Source organism: Anopheles funestus, chromosome X (genome assembly GCF_943734845.2).
Source record: "Anopheles funestus chromosome X, idAnoFuneDA-416_04, whole genome shotgun sequence".
Classification (NCBI taxonomy): domain Eukaryota; kingdom Metazoa; phylum Arthropoda; class Insecta; order Diptera; family Culicidae; genus Anopheles; species Anopheles funestus.
Window position 1 is genome coordinate 4074595 of NC_064597.1, and position 23826 is coordinate 4098420.

Here is a 23826-nt window from a genome sequence, read left to right on the forward strand (position 1 = left end):
AAAAGAGCACACGAACGGAAAGAGAAAGGTGAGCAAAATGTGTGTGAGAGAGAGCGAGAGAGAGAGTGAAAGCTACCCCAACCAGTACGCAATTGTTTGTATCAGATGCTAAGGGGTTGATTGTTTTGACTGTGTGTGCGCGAGCGGGAAGAAAATCATGGAAAAGCTCCAATGTTTTTTCTGGATGCGGTGGAAATAGTTTCGGACAAAACAAAACACCCGAGACAGCAAACGTTCCATGTGGGGTGGGGTGGTGTGGTGACTCCCCTCAGTAAGCGGGTGTTGAAGTCAATCGAGAATATTCACAAAAACCGAACCTGTGCCGTATGTGTGCATCCCCGGTTGGGCAAAGTTTGGATAAGGGTGCCGGGTCAGGTGTCAGTTGGTTTAAAACGACAGCAAGTGCATAACCCTTTTGCTAGAGCTTAGCTCACACAGCATTCCGGCAATGGTGTGAGTCGGAGATCCGAAATATCCCTACAGGCGTCTCGTTTAAAACACCTAATCCTACCCCGTGGGGGGGAAGATATGCCTGGAGAGTCGTCTTGGGGAGTTCTTCAGTTGTCAGATAGGCGGAAGTAACGAGCTTCTTGTAGGGGTATCTTTCCAAATCCCAAAGCCCAACTTTATTGGGGGGGGGGGGGCGGTTTCTGCTACCTTTCGCAAAACCCAATAAGACGTAAGCCCAATAACCCTTGGCGAGGATCTGTTCCGCCAACTGCTGCTAAAGGTGCGTGGGAGGCAACATGAATAATAGCGACATTGTGGCTCCAAAACCACCCCTTCCTTTACAAAAGCCGACAAAAGGCCCGTCGGTGTGTTACTGTTCGCTGATAAATTAATCCACGGTCAAATCCATCAGGCACGGCATTTCATTAAAGCCAGTCAAGTTCGTCTTGGTAGCGAGTTTGAGCGGTAATGGCGTGACTGGACGTGTTTCTTGTCTTGAGGAGGAGGAGGAGGAGGAGGAGGAGGGGGGGGGGGGAGTGGGGTTTTAGAGAGTTGGAAGATGTAAAACCAGAAGACGGGAAGAATAGATCAACAACCGTGAGCAACTGAACTGATTCTTAACTTCAACTTGAAATATTGGAGAGTGTCCTGCCCGCTCGTCTAGGATCTTCTAGCTTGAGGTCGTTCTCCACTAGAAGGATTTATAAATTCGCCTGTACAATAATCCATAATGAATGCTTGCGTGTGTGTGTGTGTCTGTGTATAGGCGAGCAAGGAAGCAATTTAATAATGCGACCAGTGTGACGTTAAGACGCCAAACCATTATAACAACTAGGTTAAACTACACCCGAACACCGAAGATTGAAAATACTGCACGCCCGGTCGACTCCAGGACAATAGTGTCCTGGCCGGGGCTAGGAAGCCAATGGTTCCTCATTATTGTGCTGTGTCGATGTTGCAGATGATTAAGTTTGTGTTTTGTTCCCCGTACCTAAAACCATCCCAGAAACGGGTCACCCGGCTCGTTGAAGTTGGAATCCTATTCGTAGCGCGGGCGGGGGGTGTGACATGGCAACACAAAGGCATTGGGTGTGTGGGAGCTAAACAAAAGAAACTGGTACAGAGTGTGGATCAAACACACAAGAAGGTAGAATGCCGGTTCGTGCAACAACATTTGAGTTTGCTTATTGTCAGCAATAAAATCGTCCCGCCATCTTGTCTTGTCCGACCGATTGTACGAAGGACCGCAGGGGGAAGGCGTTGTAGGTGAGCTTGACCACGTTGGGCTGGCGGACAGTTATAAAGATGTGTAACCGAGTCCGGCCTCCGGATCACACCAACAAGGTTGATAGTGCACGCGTCCCATACTGGCAGCACATTTGCTGTTTATTATTTTGTCCTTTTTTTCTTTGTTTTTTGCTCGTATGCGTGTTTGTGGAACGTACAATGAACTATTTTCATTTATATTTCCTGGTACTTTTTTGTCTTCTGATTGTATCCTGTTTTCCAACCATTCAGAAGTGATATTTTTTCCTCTCTTGGACAATACACACGTTTGTCGTTTAAATGGAGAGATGGAGTAGAAAAAAAAAACGGAACATGGCGGCCCCAAGTTTCCGAGGCTGTGTATAGACGACGAATGAAGCGTAACGATCCGGAACGATACTCCTCCTTCACCTTCACCACTGCCCATAAGGCCTTTGGAAATTCACCTCCAACCTCCAAAGTCCCCCCGGTCGAACATTGAAGTTTGTTACGATACGCGTACTAAAATGGCTAAGTCATAGTTTCAATTATTTTCTCTTGCTGAGGGAAAAACAGACAACAACATCTTCTTCCGCCCAGTGTCTGTGTGGGTGTTTGTATTTCCGAATGAAGAGCAACATTCCAATGAGTATGAAGCGTCTTTATCAGGCACCTCTGAAAGGAACTGGGAAGTAATCGAAGCTTATTCATTAATCCGATTCGATTCTGCTCCAAAAGCAGTACGAGGATGTTTGAGGATTCCTGGGAAATTGGAGAGGTGTTGCATAAAAAGAAGCTAATAAAGCTGCAACGGTGGTTCGCGGAATGATTTTTCAGAATCAGTAGATACGTTCATCCTTTCCAACTTTAGCGTCCTCTCCCCCCATGAGCCTTTGTTTGTCGGAATGGAAGTCCTGGCCGATTGACTCGTCGAGTTGGCGAATTCATTCCGATTGCTTGATGGGTTTCGGTTCCGTGTTGTTCGATTTCTATTACGATTTAGTTTTATTCTTGCTCCCACACTCCCACATCACACACCCGATAGTTAAGTTGTATGTAGGTCAAAGTGAAGCTGACGCCACGAGCATCCTCGCAACGCTACAACCAAAAGCGCTCAAGTCGAATCGTTGTGTTTGGGAGTATCATAAAAATGCCTCTCGAGGGTTCTTTTGCGGGAACGTTATACGACACGCGAAGGGATTCCACTAAGCGCTTATCAGAACACATCATCAGAAGTTACAGTGGTGTCTAGTGATATAAGGTCACCGCAAATTTTGGCCGATTTGTTTGAATATTTAGTAGCCTAGAGGACTATTTTTAATTGAATCCAACGAAGTTTTCAAAGAGAAATGGTGGTTTATTGGGGTCGAGTTAAATACGAGTAATATACTCAAAAACTTCTTCTCAAAATCTACTTTAACGCTACTAGTCTATCGCATCAGAGAATCCTTGAAGAAATATGAGTTCTATCATAAATCTTCCATATAGCGTTGCTTGTTGGAATTTGTCTTCAAGGATCTGGGCATTTCTCTTAAAAGTTTCTTTGTGTCCTGCTTGTCCACAGAGTCCATCAGTCTGTGATTCTAGTACTACTACCTCAAAGAACTTGTGGAACAATTTCTGGCTTTTCTGGACTTTTATCTTCCAGTAGAAGAATAGCGCGTTCTCCACATGGAGGAATTCTCGTCGATACTATCTCCAAGTCCGGAGCACCCTCTACAGAAGACTATCACCACCAAAATATCAAAGTGAATTTCAAAGTTATTTTGTATTGGCCACCACTGTACATGCGATGTCATGGATGAGCTAGAACGATTAAACAAAGAAGACAGCACGACATCACTCCACTCGTAATCGGAACGGAAAAGGAAGCTAGATCTGGGAGTTCTATGACATTCATCAAATCCACCGTACACCATATGTGCCGCGGATGGTTTCGGCTATGTGCGATGAAGTATTAATTGCTCGGCTCCTCTAGAGATGCTTCTCAACCGATTTCGAGAAGGCTTTAAACGATGACATGTCATTGCCCAACAAAAAAAGCACAATTCCTTCCGTTGCATAAATCTCAAAAGTCTTCAACAATTGTGTCCCAGCAAACCTTTTGCCGTTTAATGTTCCACTCTGCGTTTTCGCTGTGCGTTCCGCTGCTAGCCAAACATTCCACCACAAGGAAGACTCGCCGGGGTAGGAAATAAAACGCCTAATTACGTGGCTCGTGACGCGATGTTCTTATCGACTTTTGGAAAGGTCCGCGGTTGGCGCACTTTACGACCCGATCCGGTACCATTTTGCTTTGGGTGCTTCGGAACTGGTCCGTCGGTGCCAATTAGTCGCTATTTTGGATCCCGAGCGCGGGCTTCTTGTACGTCCAAGAAGCCGTCAGCCGCCCAACGGGTGCCCAATTTTTGTTGTCGGCGGCTCACTCACCCCACCTGATTGGGGCTTTTGGGACAAACCAATTGCAAGAAAAGGGGCTTTGGGGGTTTTTCTTTTAGTTTTAAAGACATTAAACTGTCGTAATGTTGAATGATCCAAGGAAACCGTCACTTACGCTTCAAGCAGAGACCTAGCTTAACCTAACCTTACAAAGTGGAACTTTGGGCAAGACTTTAAAAAAAAACCCTCCACAACTTCGTAAGATGCCACTAAATGAAGCGAAAATAAGTAACAATTTTGAGCTAAAGTAAAAAAAGCAAAAACTAAAGAAGCGAGAGAGAGAGAGAGAGAGAGAAAGAGAAAGAGAGATCCAACAACCGCTTCCACTCGATAAGAACAAGAAAAATGAAGTTCCATTTATGGTGACAAGCGATATATTTGTATCGATTGTAAAAAACCGTCTCCTTCCTCATCATGATTTTTAATCGTCCTCTCTTCGAGGCAGCTGCCATTTCCACGCCTTTCTCACGTGCCCAAACGTCAACGGGCTGACAGCTTTTACGCGTTGCACCCGTTGTATACGTTACGTTACGTCTCGCTTCCTCCTGGCCGCTACGGCGGGGCGCCATTTTTTTTGGGGGACGTTACGATTTGGTGTGAAATTTACTCATAAAGCTTTAATTTAATTTATTGAAATTGCACCGAACACTCACTTACACGTGATTTAAGTCATAGTGTGTGTATGTTTTTTTTTTCTTCCAAAAACCCTTTTTGGTGCATTGTTACCGTGCGTTCGCTTCTTTTTTCTTCAATGTTGAGTGTTACCTTTGTTAACATTCGTTCTGAGTGTTGTTCGGTTTTTTTTGTTGTTGCTGCTTCGGTGCAGAGCCGGTACATCAGGTACCAATAAATTGTTTATGATTATTGTTATTATTATTACATCTATGGAGCGTTTTACCACCACCTTCAACATCATTTACGATAAGTTTTTTTCTCTCCTTCTTTCTTAGTTCAGGTCTTTTTAATCTCGAAGCTTTTTCTTTATGTCACATTGAGCTGAAGGAATATTGAATGGGATTGGGATGAAGATACCGATCTGGTGAAGGATGTAACGCTATATACGGCTAGAGATTCACCAGAAATGTCATCAAACAACAACAATAATAAAAATCAAGCCGAATGAGAAGGCATCTAAACCACTCGAGAGAGAGAGATTAAGTCGACTCGTCAATCTTGTGCTATAAATCAATCCAACTGTAGTATATCGTTCACTCGTGGCGTCACAACGATTTGTGATTGTTGTTTTACGATTAGTAAAACGCGTGGTCAAACTACTAATGCGTTCTAGATTTAGTTTTCTTTTTGTTTGGAAAAGTAGGAGAGAAAAAGAAAGACTTTTAAAAATGCTATGAATTGAACAAAGTTTTCTCCTACTCCATTTTTCGTCGATCTGTATCGAAGTTTTGAGTTTGGTAAAAAAAAGGAACACAATACAAAAAAAAAACAACAACCTTCCCATGGAGTAAAAGGTAACGTACGCGTGGGAAGGATAAGAAAAACCCTGCTGCTGATAGACCTAACCATGACACTGCGCAAAAAGGTGCTGACACGGGCACGCGAGTGAAAAACGCAAACACGCGCACTGGATGGAGGGTGTGGACATGATGGTGAAGGTGAAGTGATGATTGAACGGCATTTTCATGGTTGTATGTTGTTTTTTTATTTATTTATCGTTTGCTTACCCGTGTTTGTGCATTAACCACTGGGAGTGATGTTTTCGGTAACCGGATGAAAAAGGGATCACCAAAAACGCCAAAGGATTACACGCCAGTTTAGGTATGGATGGAATGGTTATACACACACACACACACACACCGGGCAGGCCGGGGCTTAGTCAGGGACAAATAAGGGACTGCCCGTGTCGCGAAAAGGGGTTTGGTCTGACAATATTTGTCACTTTTATGACATGCGAAAATAAACCACAACAGTTTACATATTAAGAAGAAAGAGGAGCAAAATGAAAATAAAATAAAAAGCACAGAGAAACACAAGAAGCAGACAACGTTTTTATGCGTGAATGTGACATGTCTGTTTTATTTTTCTTTCTCTCTGTGACGTATTCAAACAGTGATAGAAAGGAGGAAATATGGAAAATCGGTTTTCTGAACGTTATGTACCGATGCAAGAAAGGGGTTTTGTGTATACAGTGAGTACTAGGCGAATATAATGGATCGTTGAGATTGAAGATGCTGTACCTAGCTCCATTGAAATGGGAGATATTTTAATAAAAAATTTTGGGTAATGTGATAAGGCTTTACTGAGTTACTTCAATAGACGTCATGTATGTAAAGACATCCCGAGTATCTTGAATCTTCAAATCATATCCATTTAGATCCATTATGCTTAACAGCTCCTCAGACCTGAGTATACTCCCTGGAACGGAAAATCTTGGAAAAAATAATATTAACCTCACTTTCCGCATTCGGTGCGTAGGTACTTCATCAAACTTTCAGCCCGGTCGCGGATCATTTCAGCTGCCTGCATACGTTCACGTTCACTAATGTATACCGATCTCGCCCAGAGGACACGGCAAGACGCAGCTGATTTTTTGTCGATGTTGGAACTGCCGAAAAAAAAACTTGGAACTTTGCTGGTCGTTTTCCAACCGGGAGTGACGTTGCAAAAAACCGTTTCGATCTTGCACGTGTCCATCATCATCATCATGGAATTTAGTAATCGGAATCAGGGTATTTTCACATTTGCTTGTACACATTTTACGCTCGTCATAGTGCGAGATAGTAATGAAAAGGTCAAAGGCGATGGTTTTGTGAAACCGATCCCCGTTTTTGGGTAATCGTTTATCGGAGACGAAGCTGACTGATTTCATATATAGAAGAGGAGTCTTCAAGCTGTTATCAGTACATTTTGCTGTCTTTTTTTGAGGTTAATCTGTGTTTCAAAACAATCATTGACTGAAGGGAACTTCTCATTCCAGTTTTTTCTTCAGTTTCTACTGCGAAGGGGAAGTTTATTGAACTTTCGTTTTCTATACACGAATCTCACCCAGGTGAGGCGTAATGGCGGGCGGGGTCCAGTAATGGATGTCCCGGTGCTCACCATTTACAATGACATTTTAATTAGCCGCTGTCATACCATCGCTCCAATCTGACGTACGTACGCAAGCAAAAGCAAGAAGCCGAAAGCCCGGGGATTTTCGATGATGTGGATAACTCCGCTCCGCTGCAGGTCAGTTGCAATTTCACGCAAACGAATGGTGTGAAGCGCGTAAAACTTCACGTAAAGCAACCAATAAAAATGATTGCCACTACCTTAATTGCGGCAGCTCATCCAGAGCATCAAGTCATCCAGACAAACGTCAGGTAATGGTAGCGCTCCAGAGTGCTTTCTGTGATGTCTAAGTCTTTGGGACTTTTGGGAGATTTGGGCAATGGAAAACGAATAACTTATATCGATCTAGAGTAGCCTTTAGCAGCTTTTCTGGAAGTATTCCGTATTGTTTTGACGACTTCATCAGTTAACTCTCCAGGAAATTCTGAGGACTTCCGATATTTCTAATGAATCTTCCTTAAAGTATGTCAACTGTCATTTCCGCAACTTGGTCTTGATTTTGATGGCTATTAAGGTGGATGAACGTCGATCTTGTTTTCTCAATGTTGCTCGTTATGTGTCTATCGTCTATTCTCCAAAAAAAGAAAAGCAACAAGCGACCATTAAAGCTCAGGCATTAACGATGTACATCTAGTGGTGATGAGTAGCAGTAGCCTTTGGCGGTTTGGTTTGTTGTTTTCTGTTACAAGAAAATACACGCGCATTAGACGAACGATTTCTGCAACGATCACTATCAGGGCGGCAACATGGTCGGTATTCGTGCCGTGCCCCAAAAGCATCACCCCGGCCATTACTAACCTGATGGGCTAATGATAAACCGCATGTCGGTGAGGTCGCGAAAACAGAAAGGTCATACCCGAAATCGAAATTATCGCCACAAAACAAACAGCGGCTTGTCAGATCAACATCAATCAAACGAATCGATGTGATCGGATCAAATGCGTTTTGCTGATTGCGTGGATCTGTTTTTTTTTCTTTCGTATTGCTGTGTGTTGTGTTTTTGTTCCGGCACTCCAGCAAAAGGGCGCGTATTTTTTTTTATTTTTGGAATCGTGATCTCCTAAACGAATGTGATGCGGACTGCGGTACCAAGGAACGCAACCGGGGAAGAATCAACGTAACAATAAACAACTAATTTTAAAGTAAAAAAAACAATCTTTTACTCAAATTTGCCATCATTACATGCAAACGGGACATAGATTCTAATTATAAATAAAATCCATTTTAATTGACAGATTGTTACGATAAGGGCGAGTTTGTCAGTCGGAAAAGGTTTGTCATGAAAATGTTGCATTTCATGAATATTGTCGATGGTGCATCGATTAGTATTCGAGTGTAGCTTGTTCTAGTAAAGGAATTCCCACATTGATAAACACGGGTTCAATAAGAACCGGTTGACGATTGCATAATGTATGGGCAGAATGCATAATGCTAAAACTGTCCATCTGGGAGCTTGAATTTCTATGTTGGATTATGCTAAATAGCTTGCCGACTAAAGAACACAAACAGAAGGGAATTAATGTGAAAAGTAAAGTGAAAATACACCCTAATAAAACCTATTACAGAATTCCATAAGCATAATTTATCTATTAAATTGATTAATATTGAATAACAATAAACTTCTATGCTGTAAAAGCTCAATGCAAAGGTTCAATGAACCACAACTGCATCGATGGTGGTGAATTTCCTTTTCACCACTGCAATTTGCACTTTCATAGCTTTTTCTCTCTCTACGAACACTAGCGCCCTCGGGCGGTGGCGCTTTGAAGCAGCGAAACAGGAGCAAAAGCTCAAAGCATAGAATTGCGGGCGAAATTATGTCGAAACCCGAAGCGAATCGAGGCGAAATCATACCCTCCCCTAAAACGTCAAACATAATCGGTAGTTGTGTGCGTGTGTTGCAGTGTAGAAGTAAAGAAAACCCAGCCGCTGGTAAAAAGTGCGATTTCCGAGTGTTAATAATTGTATGAAAATCGTCAAAATCGGTTCGTGACGATGCGTTTTCGTGCGAAACTATCGGTGCGGCGTGCGTAGAGCATAAATGTTCGTACACCAGGCGGTGCTCTAGATGTAGGGCAAATTTTATGCTACAAATCATCACCGCAGTGGCAGTGAACAAGAGTAAGAAGAAGGTCCGAAATGGTTCTGGGGGAGAAACTGTAAACATACGTAAACGTAAACAATCGTTTTGCCTCTCCTTACTTTCCAGGTTCGGTATTCGGAGAGGGTTTGGGGCGCTACGTTTGCATTTCGAACGAGAACAGCTCAACATCGCCGATCAACCACTGGGTGCAATCAATCGATACCACAGTCAACAAACGCTAGAAGATTCCAGCATGAGTGTACGGGACGGCATTACTAATAGAAACAGCTGCAGCAGTAAGATGTTGACCGAATTTCACCCTCCGGAGGCAAACCCGCGGAGACAGTAGGGGCAATACACGTGCAGTGTGGGAAGACGTGACGGAAAGGGGTTTCGGGAAGGATGAGCTGCGAAAGGGAAGGGTGTGATGAACCGGAACCGGGTAGCTCAAGGGCAGGCAATCCACCGTGCAAAGAACCGGACGCGGAAATGGAACTCGAAACGGAACCGGATGGGTTAGCGATCGGAGGCGGCAATCAACGCACGGACGGTCCGATAGAATCCGATGAAGAGGATGACGATGAGGATGAGGAAGAAGATGACGAGGAGGAAGAGGAGGAGGAGGAACCGCCGGAATTGCGGTGTGCCGCACAACAAGACTGTCCTCCAACGCCGTATGAAGAGTGTTTGGATTTGAAAATGTTCGAACTACGCACCGAACCGTGTGAGATGCGAATGGAAGAATCGAACCAAGAACCGTCCGGCGGTGAGGAAGTGCAAGAACCAACTCCTGTGATTAGTTCTTCAGATTCGGGTAGGTTTGAAATCGATTATTGAGACAATTCTTTTGAATAAGGGTAAGAAGTAGGGCTAAAAATCGTTTTGTTTTCTATCCTACAGGACAACCGGTTATACCTGCAGATGTAGAACCTGATGCCGCACCATCGACATCTGGTGTGCGACGGAAAAGTGAACAAGTCACCAGTGAACCGGATCCAAACAACGCCGGAACCGTACCAGCAAAGGAGGAACCCGAATCGAACCCCAATGGAACGAAGAAGAAAGTACGGCCGAATCGGCTCTCGCCCGATGGGGTTGGATGTTCGCGCAAGAAACAATTCTGGGTGGAGGGTAGCTCGGGCCATCGTCCACTAGAACGTTCGTGGCCACCGAAAGGTGGCAAAACGCACCGTACTTCATCCAGCCAATCATACCCGGTGCCGAGTGAGGGATTTTCCTTCGACATTATCGATATGGATGAGCAGGAGCAGCAAGGTTTGGAGACGGAGGGTGCCGTGGGAGGAATGGTCGGTGCGGTGCCGGATGCGGAAGGTAATCCGGTGGGTGATGCGTCCACACCGTTGCGTAGAATGCGCCTGGATCGGAATGGGAACGATACGCCGGATTCAATCCGCACGAACAGTGGAAAGATTCCGCTACGGAAGGTGGTCCGGAACGTTGGTGAGGAAGGCAGCCTGGTGGATGGTGAGCGTGAAGCTGTGCTGGTAGCAACGGTACGTCCACATCGGCCACTCGCCCGAACACCATCGAATGGACGGGAGCCGAGAAGTCGGGAGTATGGGCCGGTACGGCCGCTGCCGGCCGATTACACGACGGACGTTGCTGCACCGTCGGTACATACGGCACGTAGTCCGGCGAGTGGTCCAAGCAGTCCGGGTGAACCATCGGCCGAACCGGCAAGACCTCAACCGAGGCCACTTACGCGCGTTGGTGGTAGAACGGTTCCGGATCTAGTTTGTCCACCGACACCGACCCATCACGCACGGCGGAATAGAATGGCCGGAGCGGGCACATCCGCTAGTGCTGCGCCTGTAACATCAACGACGGCTCCTGCAGAGCATGGTCAATTTGGACCACCAGAACTTCGCTTCAACCGGCAGCAAATAGCCGAACCGCAGGCAGGAAGCGGCTCGGAAGAAAATCCCGGTCCTATTGCGGGAAATGAAACGGTCGGAATGGAAGGTGCGGTACGGCACGTACCTAGCATGCGATTGCCTTCGATTCCGGAACGGACCCGCGCTATACTGGCGGAACCGGATGAACCATTGCCACCGGCCTGGGAGGCACGGATGGATAGCCATGGGCGGATTTTTTACATTGATCATGCAACCCGCACCACCTCCTGGCAGCGTCCCGGGCCACTCGGTACATCCACCGTGCTAGCGCACGGTCCGGATCCACACCGGCAGCAGCTAGACCGACGCTATCAATCGATCCGCCGCACAATCTACGAACATATGCGCCAGGAAAATGGACCCTCAACATCGGGAAACACCGCTACCCGGTCCCGGTCAAGCTCAACCGGTGGCAGTAGCCGTCCAGCAACAAGCACGCCTGCGACTGGTCCATTCCATCCCGCCCTGCTCATGATATGTCGGTCCGACTTTTACTCGATGCTGCACACGAACGGTGAAGCGATACAGCTGTACAATCGGAATGCTGCCCTAAAGCACATGGTGTCGCGTGTGAGAAGGGATCCGGGTTGTTTCGGCCGGTATCAACACAATCGCGATTTGGTTGCGCTGGTTAACTGTTTCGCACTGTCCACGCAAGAGCTACCGACCGGTTGGGAAACGAAACTCGATCAAAGTGGAAAACAATTTTTCATCGATCACGGGAATCGGCGTACCTCGTTTATGGATCCCAGGTTACCGACCGAGGGCCCAAGGGCACGTCATCACCGACCAGCGGCTGGAGGAACTGGTGGGATGTTACTACCCAATGGTCCCTACCCGGACGAGCGGCCGATACCACCACCCCGGCCACCGGGCACCATCACCCGTATGTCACACGTCGGTTCACCCGAAATTCCCGTCGCTTACAATGATAAGGCAAGTGAAATGATTCATACCATATATGGAAGTTATTTTCATATTCTCTCTCTCTCTCTTGTTGGCTTTAACGATTTCTAAGATCATGTCGGCGGCCTTTTCTGGCTTATTAGACATATTTTTACCGCGTAATCCGGATAGTCATTCCTTGTTGGAGGGGACGGTCCGGATGGGATTTGAACCCGGTCCTGCCGTGTAAGACCGGCGCCGTTTATCACATACACCACCGGGCCGCACTGGGCCACACTTACTATTAAACGTATAAGAGACTAATCCCTGTGTGTTTTCTCTCTCTCCCTCTCTCTCGTAGGTGGTTGCATTCCTCCGTCAGCCCAACATACTGGAGATACTGCGCGTACGGCACGGTGCCGCTGCCTGTTCGCGCAATTTACGGGAAAAAATCAACGCAATCCGAGTCGAAGGTACGACCGCCCTTGATCGATACAGTCACGATTTGGAGCTGACAATACTTCTTAGGTAAGCGTTTCCCTATTTCTAGAGTTTTGTTTTGTTTTTAGTAAATAATTAAGTTGCCGAGTTGCGATTAAGATAAACAATTCCGATTTTTTTCTCCCCTCTTCCGATCGCATGAGACGATCTCTTTCCACTGCGTAGCGAAAGCCACGCTTTTTTTTTGTTGGTCCCCTTTTTTCCTGCCGAAGAGTATCGCTGGCTGTGGGAGATCTCTAACACCGTGGTAGGTGCGTGTCGGTATTCAAGCACAGGAAGTTTATTTAAACTTCCTTCGCTTGCTGTTGATGCAAAATTGAAGGAAGAGCGAGACAAAGGAGAAAAAAAAACAACAACAACAAGTCGATTGTTTCCGCTGAGCGGAGGGACGGTTGCGTTCTGGAATCTGGACGTCCAGAGCGACCTCTCCATGCGACTTTATCATTTGAAACGTTACGAAATCTTATATTCGGTACCGTACGACTCATTGTGCAATTAACATAAACAAAACCGTACCGTGTAGAGGGGTGTTTTGTTTTTTTTTAGTTTCTAAATGCATTTATACTAGAATATTTTTGCTATTTGTCGTCTCGGTAAAATGAAAACAATAGCTGAATTGTGAAGATTGTTGTAACTTGCTCTTTTTTCTTTTTTTTTTTGTTCGTAACAAACCTGACGATGAAAAGCGAGACCGATTTATTGCATTCTTATGTGTGAGCACGTCGTTCAGGTTTTTGAAAAACCCCCAAAATGCGATTCTCAGCATCACGGCGTGGTGTTTGTTGATAATGAAACCTATTTCAACAAAATCTACCACCCAGACTCTGTTTACACACAGATTGATGGTGATCGTATGTACGGAAAAATCGAATTAGCTAATTTGGCGTATTTAAAATAAAACGTTCTTTTTTTAATGATCAACACCCCACACCGGCACCTGTGTAGAGCTAATGTTGAGTGAGTGCACAAAATATGTCCCCTTTTGCAGCAATAAAACCGGCGATCGGGTTCGGGTCGATCGGGAAATTGGTCCATAAACAAAGTTGCCCGCAACGGAAACCCCTCTCCTCCTGAAGGGGTCTATGTTAGAGAGCTTGTGATGTGCTTGCAAATCTGGAGAACCGTCACTAGACGGCTAGACCCATATACGGTCACGATCGTACCCAGGGCGATATCATTCTGGTGGTCCTATTACGTGTGAACGGACGCGGTTTTTTGAAGTGCGACAGGAAAACGCAAAGGATCTGTTTTTTGAAGTGGCTTTTTGGGGTGTCAGTCAGTTTCGTGTTGTGTCTCGGACTAGTTGGGAAACAGTTTTCTTGTGTGTGTGTTCTGGTTTGTCCACAGTTTTGTTTTTTTGAAGTCTCCAGTTTCTCTGTATCTTCCGGCCTTTTTGGGAAGGAATTTCCTTAACAAAGTGTAGAATATATTTTGTAGGCGAAACGAGTTCAATATAGTTGATAACTCTCTCTCTCTTCTTGGCTTTAACGACCTTACACAGGTCACGCTGGCCATTTCTGGCTTACGAGACATATTTTACCACGTAGCCGGATAGTCAGTCCTTGCTACGGGGGGACGCGGTCCGGATGGGATTTGAACCCGGCCCGGCCGTGTGGACTGGCGCCGTTTATCACATGCACCACCGGGCCGCCCCGACTATAAGGGATAAAAACAGCTTAAAAGTTTGAAGAATTATTTAACTATTAGTTGTTTCTATAATTTGTGACAAACAGTGTAAAGCTTCGGAAGTGTTTGATCGTAAATTTGAACATTTAAAAATAGTACTTTAAAGATCACCCACAACTTTACTAACCAATTATGATAATAGACAGTTTATCATTAAATGCACAAAATTAGCACCTAATTTGCTTTTGTAGGGGTTTAAATACTCAACCAAAAAAAAAGAAGGAACGAATCATGTATATAGCGAAACAAAACAATCCGTTTGTTCGGAACCGGCCCCCGCGTGTAAGATGCGTGTACCCTTCTCGCGCTTAAACGAATATGTGTTGCTCTGTCCCGTGCTTTTGCGGTTCGGTGTGAGTGCGTTTCGCGCGACTTTATAGCGCACACCCCTCCCGCTTGTCTAGAATCCGGACGGGTGATATGTCGCGAGCGCACGCTGCGTATCATTCCGGTGGTCGTCTTTCGCGTGAGCGGACACGGTTTGGTTGTTGTTGTTTGCTGTTGTATTCGGCGCGCAAGGAAAAGTCGAAGGCTCCGGCGTGTTCTAGATGGTTGTGGTGCGCGTTGGTGAATCGGGTTGGTTTTTTTTTTTCGTGTGTTTGGTTTTCTAGTGCGCTATCAGATACAATCAATCATTTCCGTAACAACGAAAAAAAAAACGACAACATTCAAAAATACACATCTCCTCAACCACGGCAAAATCCTGATGATGCTTGCTGGGTGGGATAATTGTAAAAGTGAATTGTTTTAGCTTTACAAAGTGCTTTACAGTGTTACACCGTGTTAGCAGTGTGTCTTCGTAAAGGATTATTAAGCCAAACTACTATTCGTTCGTACCAAGGTGTATCAATAGTGGGGTAGGATTATGATTTAATCTTGCCTTCCGGGGGATTGATTGAGGATTGCGTCCCATCCTCCGGGGGGCGGCAAAAGACGAAGGTTTGAAGTTAATTGTCGGCACCGGTTCGATCGCGATCACACCTGACTCATATCGGTTTTCTGCGGGCTGATGTCATTGGTTTCAGGCATGGAGAGCCCGAACACCCCGCGTATTATCGGTCTGCATCTTCATCGAGTGCGTTGTGCACCATCAGCAGGACCGATTTTAGCATCATTACCTCATTACCATTTAGCATTCTAGTCTCTAAACCTTCCGGTTGTGTTCCCTTCCTTTCAAAAAAAAAAAAAAGAACAAAAAATTCTAGACCAGAAACATTTTGTGATGTTTTGTTTGTTCGAGTTGCACAATATATTACTGTCACGTGTGATAATAATATATTTTGCAACTATTATTGTCAGCTGCTTGCTTTTATTACAGCACGTCGGAAGTCATTGTTCTAACAAAATTCCTTTTTTTTTGCTTTGCAAAAAAAAAAAATAATTTCCTCATTTTTGTTGTATATTTTTGTAGGGTGTGATTACATTTGTAAAGCAAGATGCGTCATTTTCTTCACCCTTACCCCGGCCGGGGAGGGGGTTTGCTGTTATCCTGCAACTAGAAACGTACTAGATGAATGGCGCAGCAACTAAACCCACCCGGTTATTGATAGTGGACGAAAAAAAGGACGAAAACCAGCTGATTCCCTAGTAAATGTTGCGTCGCATTATATGCGTCGCGTTGGAACGGCGTAATAGCAGGTGTATTGTTGCGTCCTGCTTTATCCTTGTTCATCCCTTGTTGCGTTTTTGTTTGTTTGTTTGTAGAAAAGAAAGGGAAAGTATCGGAACGCATTCCCCGGCATTAATTCTGTCAGCTGAGTTGCGTTTTTCCCCTCTCTCACAGTCACAGACGTCGTGCACGTGCACGCGCTTTTGGGTTATAAACGAGAAGGGGTGATGATTTTAACAAGCCAACAGCATCACAATTCGGTTGCACGCGCGTGTGTGTGCGTGTACAGAGAGCACATAACAATGTATTGCACCGCGCGCACTTAAGGAAGGAAATGCGCGCGTGAAGGCATTACGAGACCACCGGTGCATGGAATCTGGGTCGGCTTATGGGTTCGCGACCCTTCTGTCCATGCTTATGCTTCTCGCACACACCAGACCGGCGCTTCATCAAGATCGATCAACACGCATCCGGAACGGTTCGTAAAAATCGAAAACCAAAAGAAAAAAAGGTCGGGTTCATATTGAAACGAACGAATATTATAATAGAGAGAAAGAGAGAGAGAGATCATGTTGGTTGATTCTTAACTTATGTTTATGTTTTTTGTTGTATAAAGGGAGTTGTTGTTTTGTGGATATCGATAGCAACAAATTATATCCCTTTGAGGAGATTATTTTTTTTATTTTTTTTATTTTTTAAGGTCACTTCACAAGCCTTAAATTAAAGCTAATAGAAAAGGTTCAATTTGGGAGAATTTAAAGTGAAAGATTTGTTCTTTGTAAAAAAAGGGGAATTTGTTTTCTTTTTTTTTCTTTCTTTTTTTTTTAGTTTGGTTTATCTATATCTGATGTTGACATCAGATAAACCGCACCCTTGAAATAGTTGAAGCATTATATTGCTTGCCCAACTGACGACTATCTTCCTTATCGTCATAAAAAGCGCCATCGTTTGGAGGTTGTATTTATTTATTTTGTTTGCTGTGTTGCTCTCGTTTTTCTTTTTTTTTTTGTTGCTTTAAATATCGGCACCAAAACCGACACTGGCATTGAACGGTTGGTAGCTTATCGTGACCCTGCAAAAAACACCTACCCAAAGCTGGTATATGCTTCCAAAATTGCCCAACAACCCTTAGCCGAAGCCGGAACATTTTCCGTCGTTTTTTTTATTTTATTTTTGCTTCTTCGCCATGTGCCGGAGAAATCAAGCATCAAGAATAGTTCGAATGCATCCGTTTTGTCTCCGATGGGGGGGACGGTAATGTATTTTAAATCGAAATGGTTGTTTGCGAAAAAAAAACACCGCCACCACAAAGGAGCTAGGAACAAAAGCCATCTGTCCGTGTGCTGCAGTTGTTAGTTTTTGCTTTGTTTATTTGCATTGGGGTGGCGTCGTGGAGAGGGCTCATCGTAACCCCAGGATCAGGTAGGGTCGCCAAATTGCCTGCCAGGGCAATGATGCCCCCGGTAGGTCGCAAGAAGTTTGATTCAAATTTTTGGGGCATCAAAACTGATCCATTTCGGGGGCGCCCGAAGCCTTCCTTTCGTCGGGTGAAAAGTGAAACGAACCATAACTTTCCATCACCCTAAAAATATTTTTTTTTCTCGAAAGGATTGAATTAGGAATATAAGATTATTGCTATAAAGAATGAAACTTTTTCTTTTTTCTTTATGCAAAAAAAAAAAAATTTTTTTTTGATTTTTTTTGTTTTGTTTATAAATATTTTTTTTTCGTTTCAATATCAACTGGTTGGCATTCCAACAAGGTGGAAGTTTGTTTTATAAAAAAAAAACGAAAACAGTTGACGATTTTTATGTTGTCTGCGCGTCTGATCACTCACATAAGATCGATCAGCGCTGTTAGCTTCCGTTCCGGTTAACACCCGTACCGTGCAGCGTTGACCAATTAGTGTCCAATCCCTCCCGAAACCCTCCTCATTCCCCCCCCCATTCCAACGCTCTAGAAAGTGAATTGATGTATCTGCATCTCTGCATCGGTTGTGCCGTCTTTTGTCACCACCCCGGGGGAAGGGGGTTTGATTTTTGCGCCTTGATTGCGTGTTGCCGTACGAGCGGCAAATGGCTCAAATGGCGGAAGGACCGAACATGTACACCATGTGTCTGATGCCCTTGACCATCTGGGAAGGAGGTACTACTTGTGCGCTTGGCGTCCGGTGAATCCGGACTAATCATCATCATCATGGACGACATTAGAATGCGGTTGTACTAAGGTGTTTTATTTAATCACAGTCACTACATCAAATCGACTACAGCACGATGGTCCGATGGTGGACATTTTTTAGAATTTTTTTTGGTTATTTTTGGAAATTCGGAACTAAAACGATTTATTTTTACTGAAATTAGGATAGTTTTAAAAAAAAATCATCCCTCCAAAATTTGGCTTGATTTCTGAATATTTAAAATTGAATATTCATTGGCTTATGAATATTTAAAGTTGCTATAAAATTCCTTGTACGGTAAATAATTTTTTTAAATTTTTTTTATTGTTTTTTTTACTCGATTAGAACGGCCTGGCCGTATCAAGACTTATTTACCACAGGATAGTCAGTCCATGCTACGGGGTGCCGGTCCGGATGGGATTTGAACCCGGTCCTGCCGTGTGGACGGGCGCCATTTTTCACATGTACCACCGGGCCGCCCCAATATTTTTTGATCATTAAAAAACATTCAAAACATTATCATTATTATTATATATTATCATTAAAACAGTTATAAAATAGAAGAAAAAAAATATTGTAAAGTTTTGCTTGAGAGCTTTCAGTGAGCAATGTTTCTTGCTGATATTCTCATTTGTTCACCTTTTGTTGGATTTTTTTTTGCAATGTTCGTTATACCGTGGAAGTGGAAGTGAAGTCTTTGGATGCCTCTTTCAAAGATAAAATAACAATAAAAAAATACAAACCTTTTTTAGTTAGCATTTTGGGCGATTTGTTTTAAATTAATTCTAATGTGAAACGAATGTTCGCCAATCATACTATTTTGTACCATAGTGCGCAGATTAGTATCGAACGCACACCCTAAATAGATGATGTTCCGGAAATGATTAGACACTTGAAGGTAAAGAGATGCAAACCATTCTTTCTCAGGTGTCATAAAGGAAAGTGGAAGCATTTGTATGCATAATTTACAATACCGTAACACGGAGGGAAGGATTTTAAAATGTTCATTTTTTATTTCGCCCAGTAACCGGTAACCGGTAACGATCTGCTCTTGTAACGCCTATAGCGACTTCTTACAGCCGCTTTTCGGATGGGAGTCGATCGTGCCGAAGGTAAACGTGTGTTTATAATTAAGTGCGAAACATTACGCGCTATTCAACGCATTTTGCGGCTGCCATAGCGTCCACCGGACTGACCAGCTGCATAGAGCTGCAACGTGTTTTGCATCGTAGCAGCTGCCTTGAACCCCGAGGGAGAGGTTCTTCTCGTTTAACTTTAACAGTGGAAAATACACTTAAAATTGATAAAAGTTTGGAAATTGTGTCACATTACATTTTTGGAGTTTCCCACCTCCGTTGGGGGGACACACCCACCCTGCCTAACATTATCCTGATCGATAGTCGGTACTTGTCAAGGTCACCGAAATATGCTCAGCGTGACATCTGTGCCAGCTGTAGTTGCTTCAAGTTGCAAATAAGACGCATGAGCAAAAATGACCTCCTGGATGCGTAAGAGAACGAGACCGAAAGAGCGAGAGAGAGAGAGCGAGAGAGAGAGAGAATGAGAGAGAAAGAAAGTGTCAAAAGCCAACAGCCGACTAATGAGCTCGCACTTGTTCCTTCTCCATTCATCTGCCAGGTACTGATGGACTGGAAGGGTTGGTTTGGGGATGAGTTGGCGGGCACCGGGAAGGAGGGGGGGGGGGGGGGGGGGCGTAGTACATAATTGCTGGGGGGGTGGGGTGGAAACGAAGCATCTCGGCGGGAGCGAACCCCCGAATGGAAACACGCACGCAAGCAATAAACACAGCGGGAAGGAAATCTTCAAGAAACGCGATCTCCCCAACATTTTGCCAAAAACGCATCTGTTTACACGCTGTTAGTGTTTACATATGTTTGCCCTGCCCTGCCGGGTGGATGATGATGTTTGTTGTCATTGTTTTGTGTATTGGCGTCTTTTTTTTTTGGTTATTTCTGCAAAACTTTTCCCAAACCCCGTTCGGTGGCCGGCTTCAAGCATCTTCTGTCTACTGTATTTGCTAATTTCGATTCTTGACCTAGGGTTGTCTGTGCGTTTTTGGGGGGGATGCTTGTTTTGTTGATTAGTTACGGAAATTGGGAAGAAGAAAAAACGTCTTTCTCACGGTTTTTCTGCATCAAAAAATTCTGGTCTAAGTCTGGGGAGGGGAAGTGTCGTTCTAACGTCTAATGTCTAACGTCTAAGGATATTAAAATAAGAAGCCTAATTTCATCACAGCAAGTGCAAACCGCAGCAACTTCGTGTTTACTGAATGGCAAAACGTACGCAGTACACGTATTATCGAAAAGCAACAAAAACGGACATCGAAAAAAAGTGAAACTTTGGAACGTGAAACTGAACTTTGGAGATATTTGAACGTTGTGCGCTATGTAAAAACGTTTACGCTGTTCAAGATGTATGGTCGAACCAATGCAGCAGGGTTTGTGAATCGTCAAGCGCTGTCACGCGTACCGATACCAAGGGGTGGTCGGGTAACGTTCAGAACGGAACGCAGACGCAGCTATCGAGTCAGCATTGGAAAGCGCAAAAATCGCAACCTGCAAATCGTGGATGGAGTGATGCAGGAAGCACAACCAGATGAAAACCATGAGGAGGAAGAGGAACAGGTGGAGGAGTTTGAAGGGGAGGAGGAGGAGGAGGAGGAGGAAGAAGAGGGAGAGGAGGAAGAGGAGGAAGAGGAGGAGGAAGAGGAAGAGGAGGAAGAGGAGGAGGAGGAGGAAGAGGAGGAAGAGGAGGAAGCGATTGGCCACTGTCAGCGTTCGGCAATGGAACGAGTCAGCAACAATCGTACAACGTGTGGGAAGCTGTTCCAGCCGGTCGTACGTGCGATGGGTGCTGCAGTACGCGGCTTCTCCATCATATTCTCGTTGTAAGTATTGTGGTCGTGATCTATTGGAGGTTTTAGGTTTCAGGATTTTAGGTTTCAGGATTCTGGAGAACCTCCAGAAGTGTTACCAAAGATGCAGCGGAGTTGCAGTTAAGTTGCAGACGAGATACAGGGGAAATTTAAAATAGGACCTTTCAACGATGTTAATATTGTCATCCCACTGTCAACACTTTATCTGTACCACACCAGAAGGGATGATTGTCACACGTGGACGTAAAATTAATTGTTTTAAACCTTCGCAACGGGTGCGGAGATACACTGTAGTCATACGCCAGGTGTAGTTAGCGCAGGTCTTGACCTGAGTTGTCATCCAGCTGTCAAGGTTAGGCGATGCAGCAGATGCACGTACTCACGTACTCATTGCCTAGTCCCGAATCTTCCAACAGGCAAAACTGTTATGTGGGCCAGCAAAAAGGTGAAACCCCTATACGCGTAACTTCCTGGTGCAAAGCGAATTTTGTGATGGCGTTGTTTAAAAAAAAATATTTGTACTCCCAAAAGAATGCTCGTAAAACGCTGTGCTATTCCAGCGCCACCACCACGGGTCATAAAATAAGAATTCACGCTATTTCACATCGAAGCAATTTCACTGATTTCGATCATTGAGAGTAAGAGACGTGAAGCCACTTCAGGGAAGGGCATTTGGGATGTTTGGTGGGTGTGAGGAGGAGGGGGGGGGGGGGGGTTGAGAACCTTAACTGTCGTTTTATGTCGTTTACTTTGATTATGGTAATTAAACTTTTGGTACCCTTTTTTTTTAGTTGTTGGTTGTGGTGAGAAGCACGTGGGTGAAGGATGACGTTACAAGTAATGAAAAGTGAGAAAGGCTTTTGGTTATACTTCTGGTGGAATGTTTTTTTTTTCTTTTTTGTTGGAATCGATATTTTCACCCACAACTGGGGTGGGACCAGTTACAAAACAGATTTAATGTTTCGAACGGTGACGTCACGAAAGGGATAGTGTTGTTACGGAAAACTCCCAAAAGAGCGCTTCATCATGGTTTGTGGGCCGTACGATTAGGGGATTATAGGAAGTGCGTTAGAATTAAAGAGTTATCACTTTAACACACGCTCCATAAACAATGGCGATTATCCGGGATGTCCGTGTTATTCGTGTTGGCGTGAAGGTGACATTTCCAAGAGGGCGTTTTGACATATTTAATATGTTAAGCAAAATTGATGGCGTCAAAGACTGTCGGATCAGTCTTTTTTTAATTGGGACACTTCATTTTCTTGAGGAATGAACTCCACGGACGCTGGAGGAATAAACTCCAGCTTTTCCACCCTTTTCTATGAGTTAAATATCTTATAAATCGCAATTTGAAGATTTAAATTAACTCACTATTTAAGTAAGATTTAATTCACTAGATACTGGAGTAACATGAAGAGGCTTTTCCTGTTTCCGTGCGGAACTTGGTGTGTGCGTTTTCGGTTTGCTTCTATTCCCGCTCGTTTCTGTGGTAGTAAACAAATAAAAGCGTATCGTGTTCACGTTCTCAATCAGGCAACGCGTAACGGCGTTACGTGAGCCGAAGAGCCGAACTGCTTAATTCATCGACCACCGTTTTGACATTGACATTGGTCGGTTTTCCATTCCGATCGCTTCTATCTGAAGCTGAAGGGGGTGTGTGTTACGTTCCTTTTTTCGGCTCGGTGATGGGGTAGAATTGCAAAAACAAAAACAAGACGTTACAGGTGACTCTCGTTTCTTCCAAAAACAAGTGAAAAAAACGGCACAGATGACAAAAAAAGAATCCTTATCACACACACTTGATCGCCATATTAATCAGCTTCGTCATCATCTCTTTATCATCTATTTTATGCAGCCTGTTCGAGGACGAGGTGATGAACTATGTTCCGCCGCGTGCACGCACCCCACCGGAACAGAGCACATCGGGTGGCTTTAATCTGCACGCCGCCGGTGGCAATGCGATGAAGCCGGGCGGACGGCATGTACAGCGCGCCCCGATGCGACGCGATTTCGAGGCCAAGCTGCGCACCTTCTACCGGAAGCTCGAGTCAAAAGGCTACGGTCAGGGACCGCACAAGCTGAGGTAAGTTTGGACCGCATCCGCAGGTTTGTGTGCAGGTGAACGCGCACAGGTTTTTTGGTGGAGTAATACTTTCGATTCGATGTTTGACCGCTACCGTGTCGTGTACATCAAGCAAGGTTAGCTTGCAGCAGAAGTTGGAACAGAAAGGGCAGAAATACGTCTGTAAGAAGGTGTAGTTGTTTTTCTTCGGACTCCATGGACCGTGCCGCATCGTGATCGCGTTCAGAGTGAGGCGAACATATTCGACTTCGGTCACGGTAGATTGCGCTTCGGCGCGTTCATCAGTGGCAGTGCCAATTGCAAATGCAAAAGCACACACAGTCGTCACTTTCAATTGTGTTCAATTTTTCTTTCGTTCTATTCTCATCCACCTGAACAGACTGGAGGTACGCCGGGCCCATCTCGTGGAGGATGCCTTCGAGCGCATCATGTCGGCGGGCCGGCGGGATCTGCAGCGCTGCCGGCTTAACATCGTCTGGGACACGGAGGACGGCCTTGACTACGGTGGACCATCGCGCGAGTTCTTCTATCTGCTGTCGCGCCAACTGTTCAGCCCGTACCGGAACATGTTCGAGTATTCGGCCAACGATATCTACACCGTGCAGATCGCACCGGAACGTCCCACCGATCGGGATGACATACTTGAATGGTAAGTTGTATATCTCCACTTTCCGTTACAATAATGGATTAAGTCTTTAAGTCTTTGAAGAATTATTGGGCTAAATATTGAAGAGTAGTCGATGCCCTATTCTAACTCACACGCTCTTTTTAAAGAGCTCAGGAGAGTT

The 23826-nt window shown here is 44.7% G+C and overlaps 1 protein-coding gene across 4 annotated transcripts in view; it reads left to right on the forward strand.

The window, feature by feature from the left end:
* LOC125765181 (E3 ubiquitin-protein ligase HECW2) overlaps positions 1-23826 on the forward strand; it is a 75604-nt gene that overhangs the window by 47275 nt on the left and 4503 nt on the right. For 2 of the 4 annotated variants that reach the window (XM_049430119.1, XM_049430099.1), the window contains 5 exons: positions 9413-10100; positions 10187-12138; positions 12449-12615; positions 22811-23038; positions 23418-23687. In XM_049430119.1, coding sequence (XP_049286076.1) covers positions 9689-10100; positions 10187-12138; positions 12449-12615; positions 22811-23038; positions 23418-23687 — 3029 coding nt within the window. In that variant the 5' untranslated portion in view covers positions 9413-9688. Of the gene's footprint in view, positions 1-8928; positions 9336-9412; positions 10101-10186; positions 12139-12448; positions 12616-22810; positions 23039-23417; positions 23688-23826 lie in introns of those variants that run through there. The other 2 variants (XM_049430113.1, XM_049430106.1) reach the window with 2 other exon arrangements.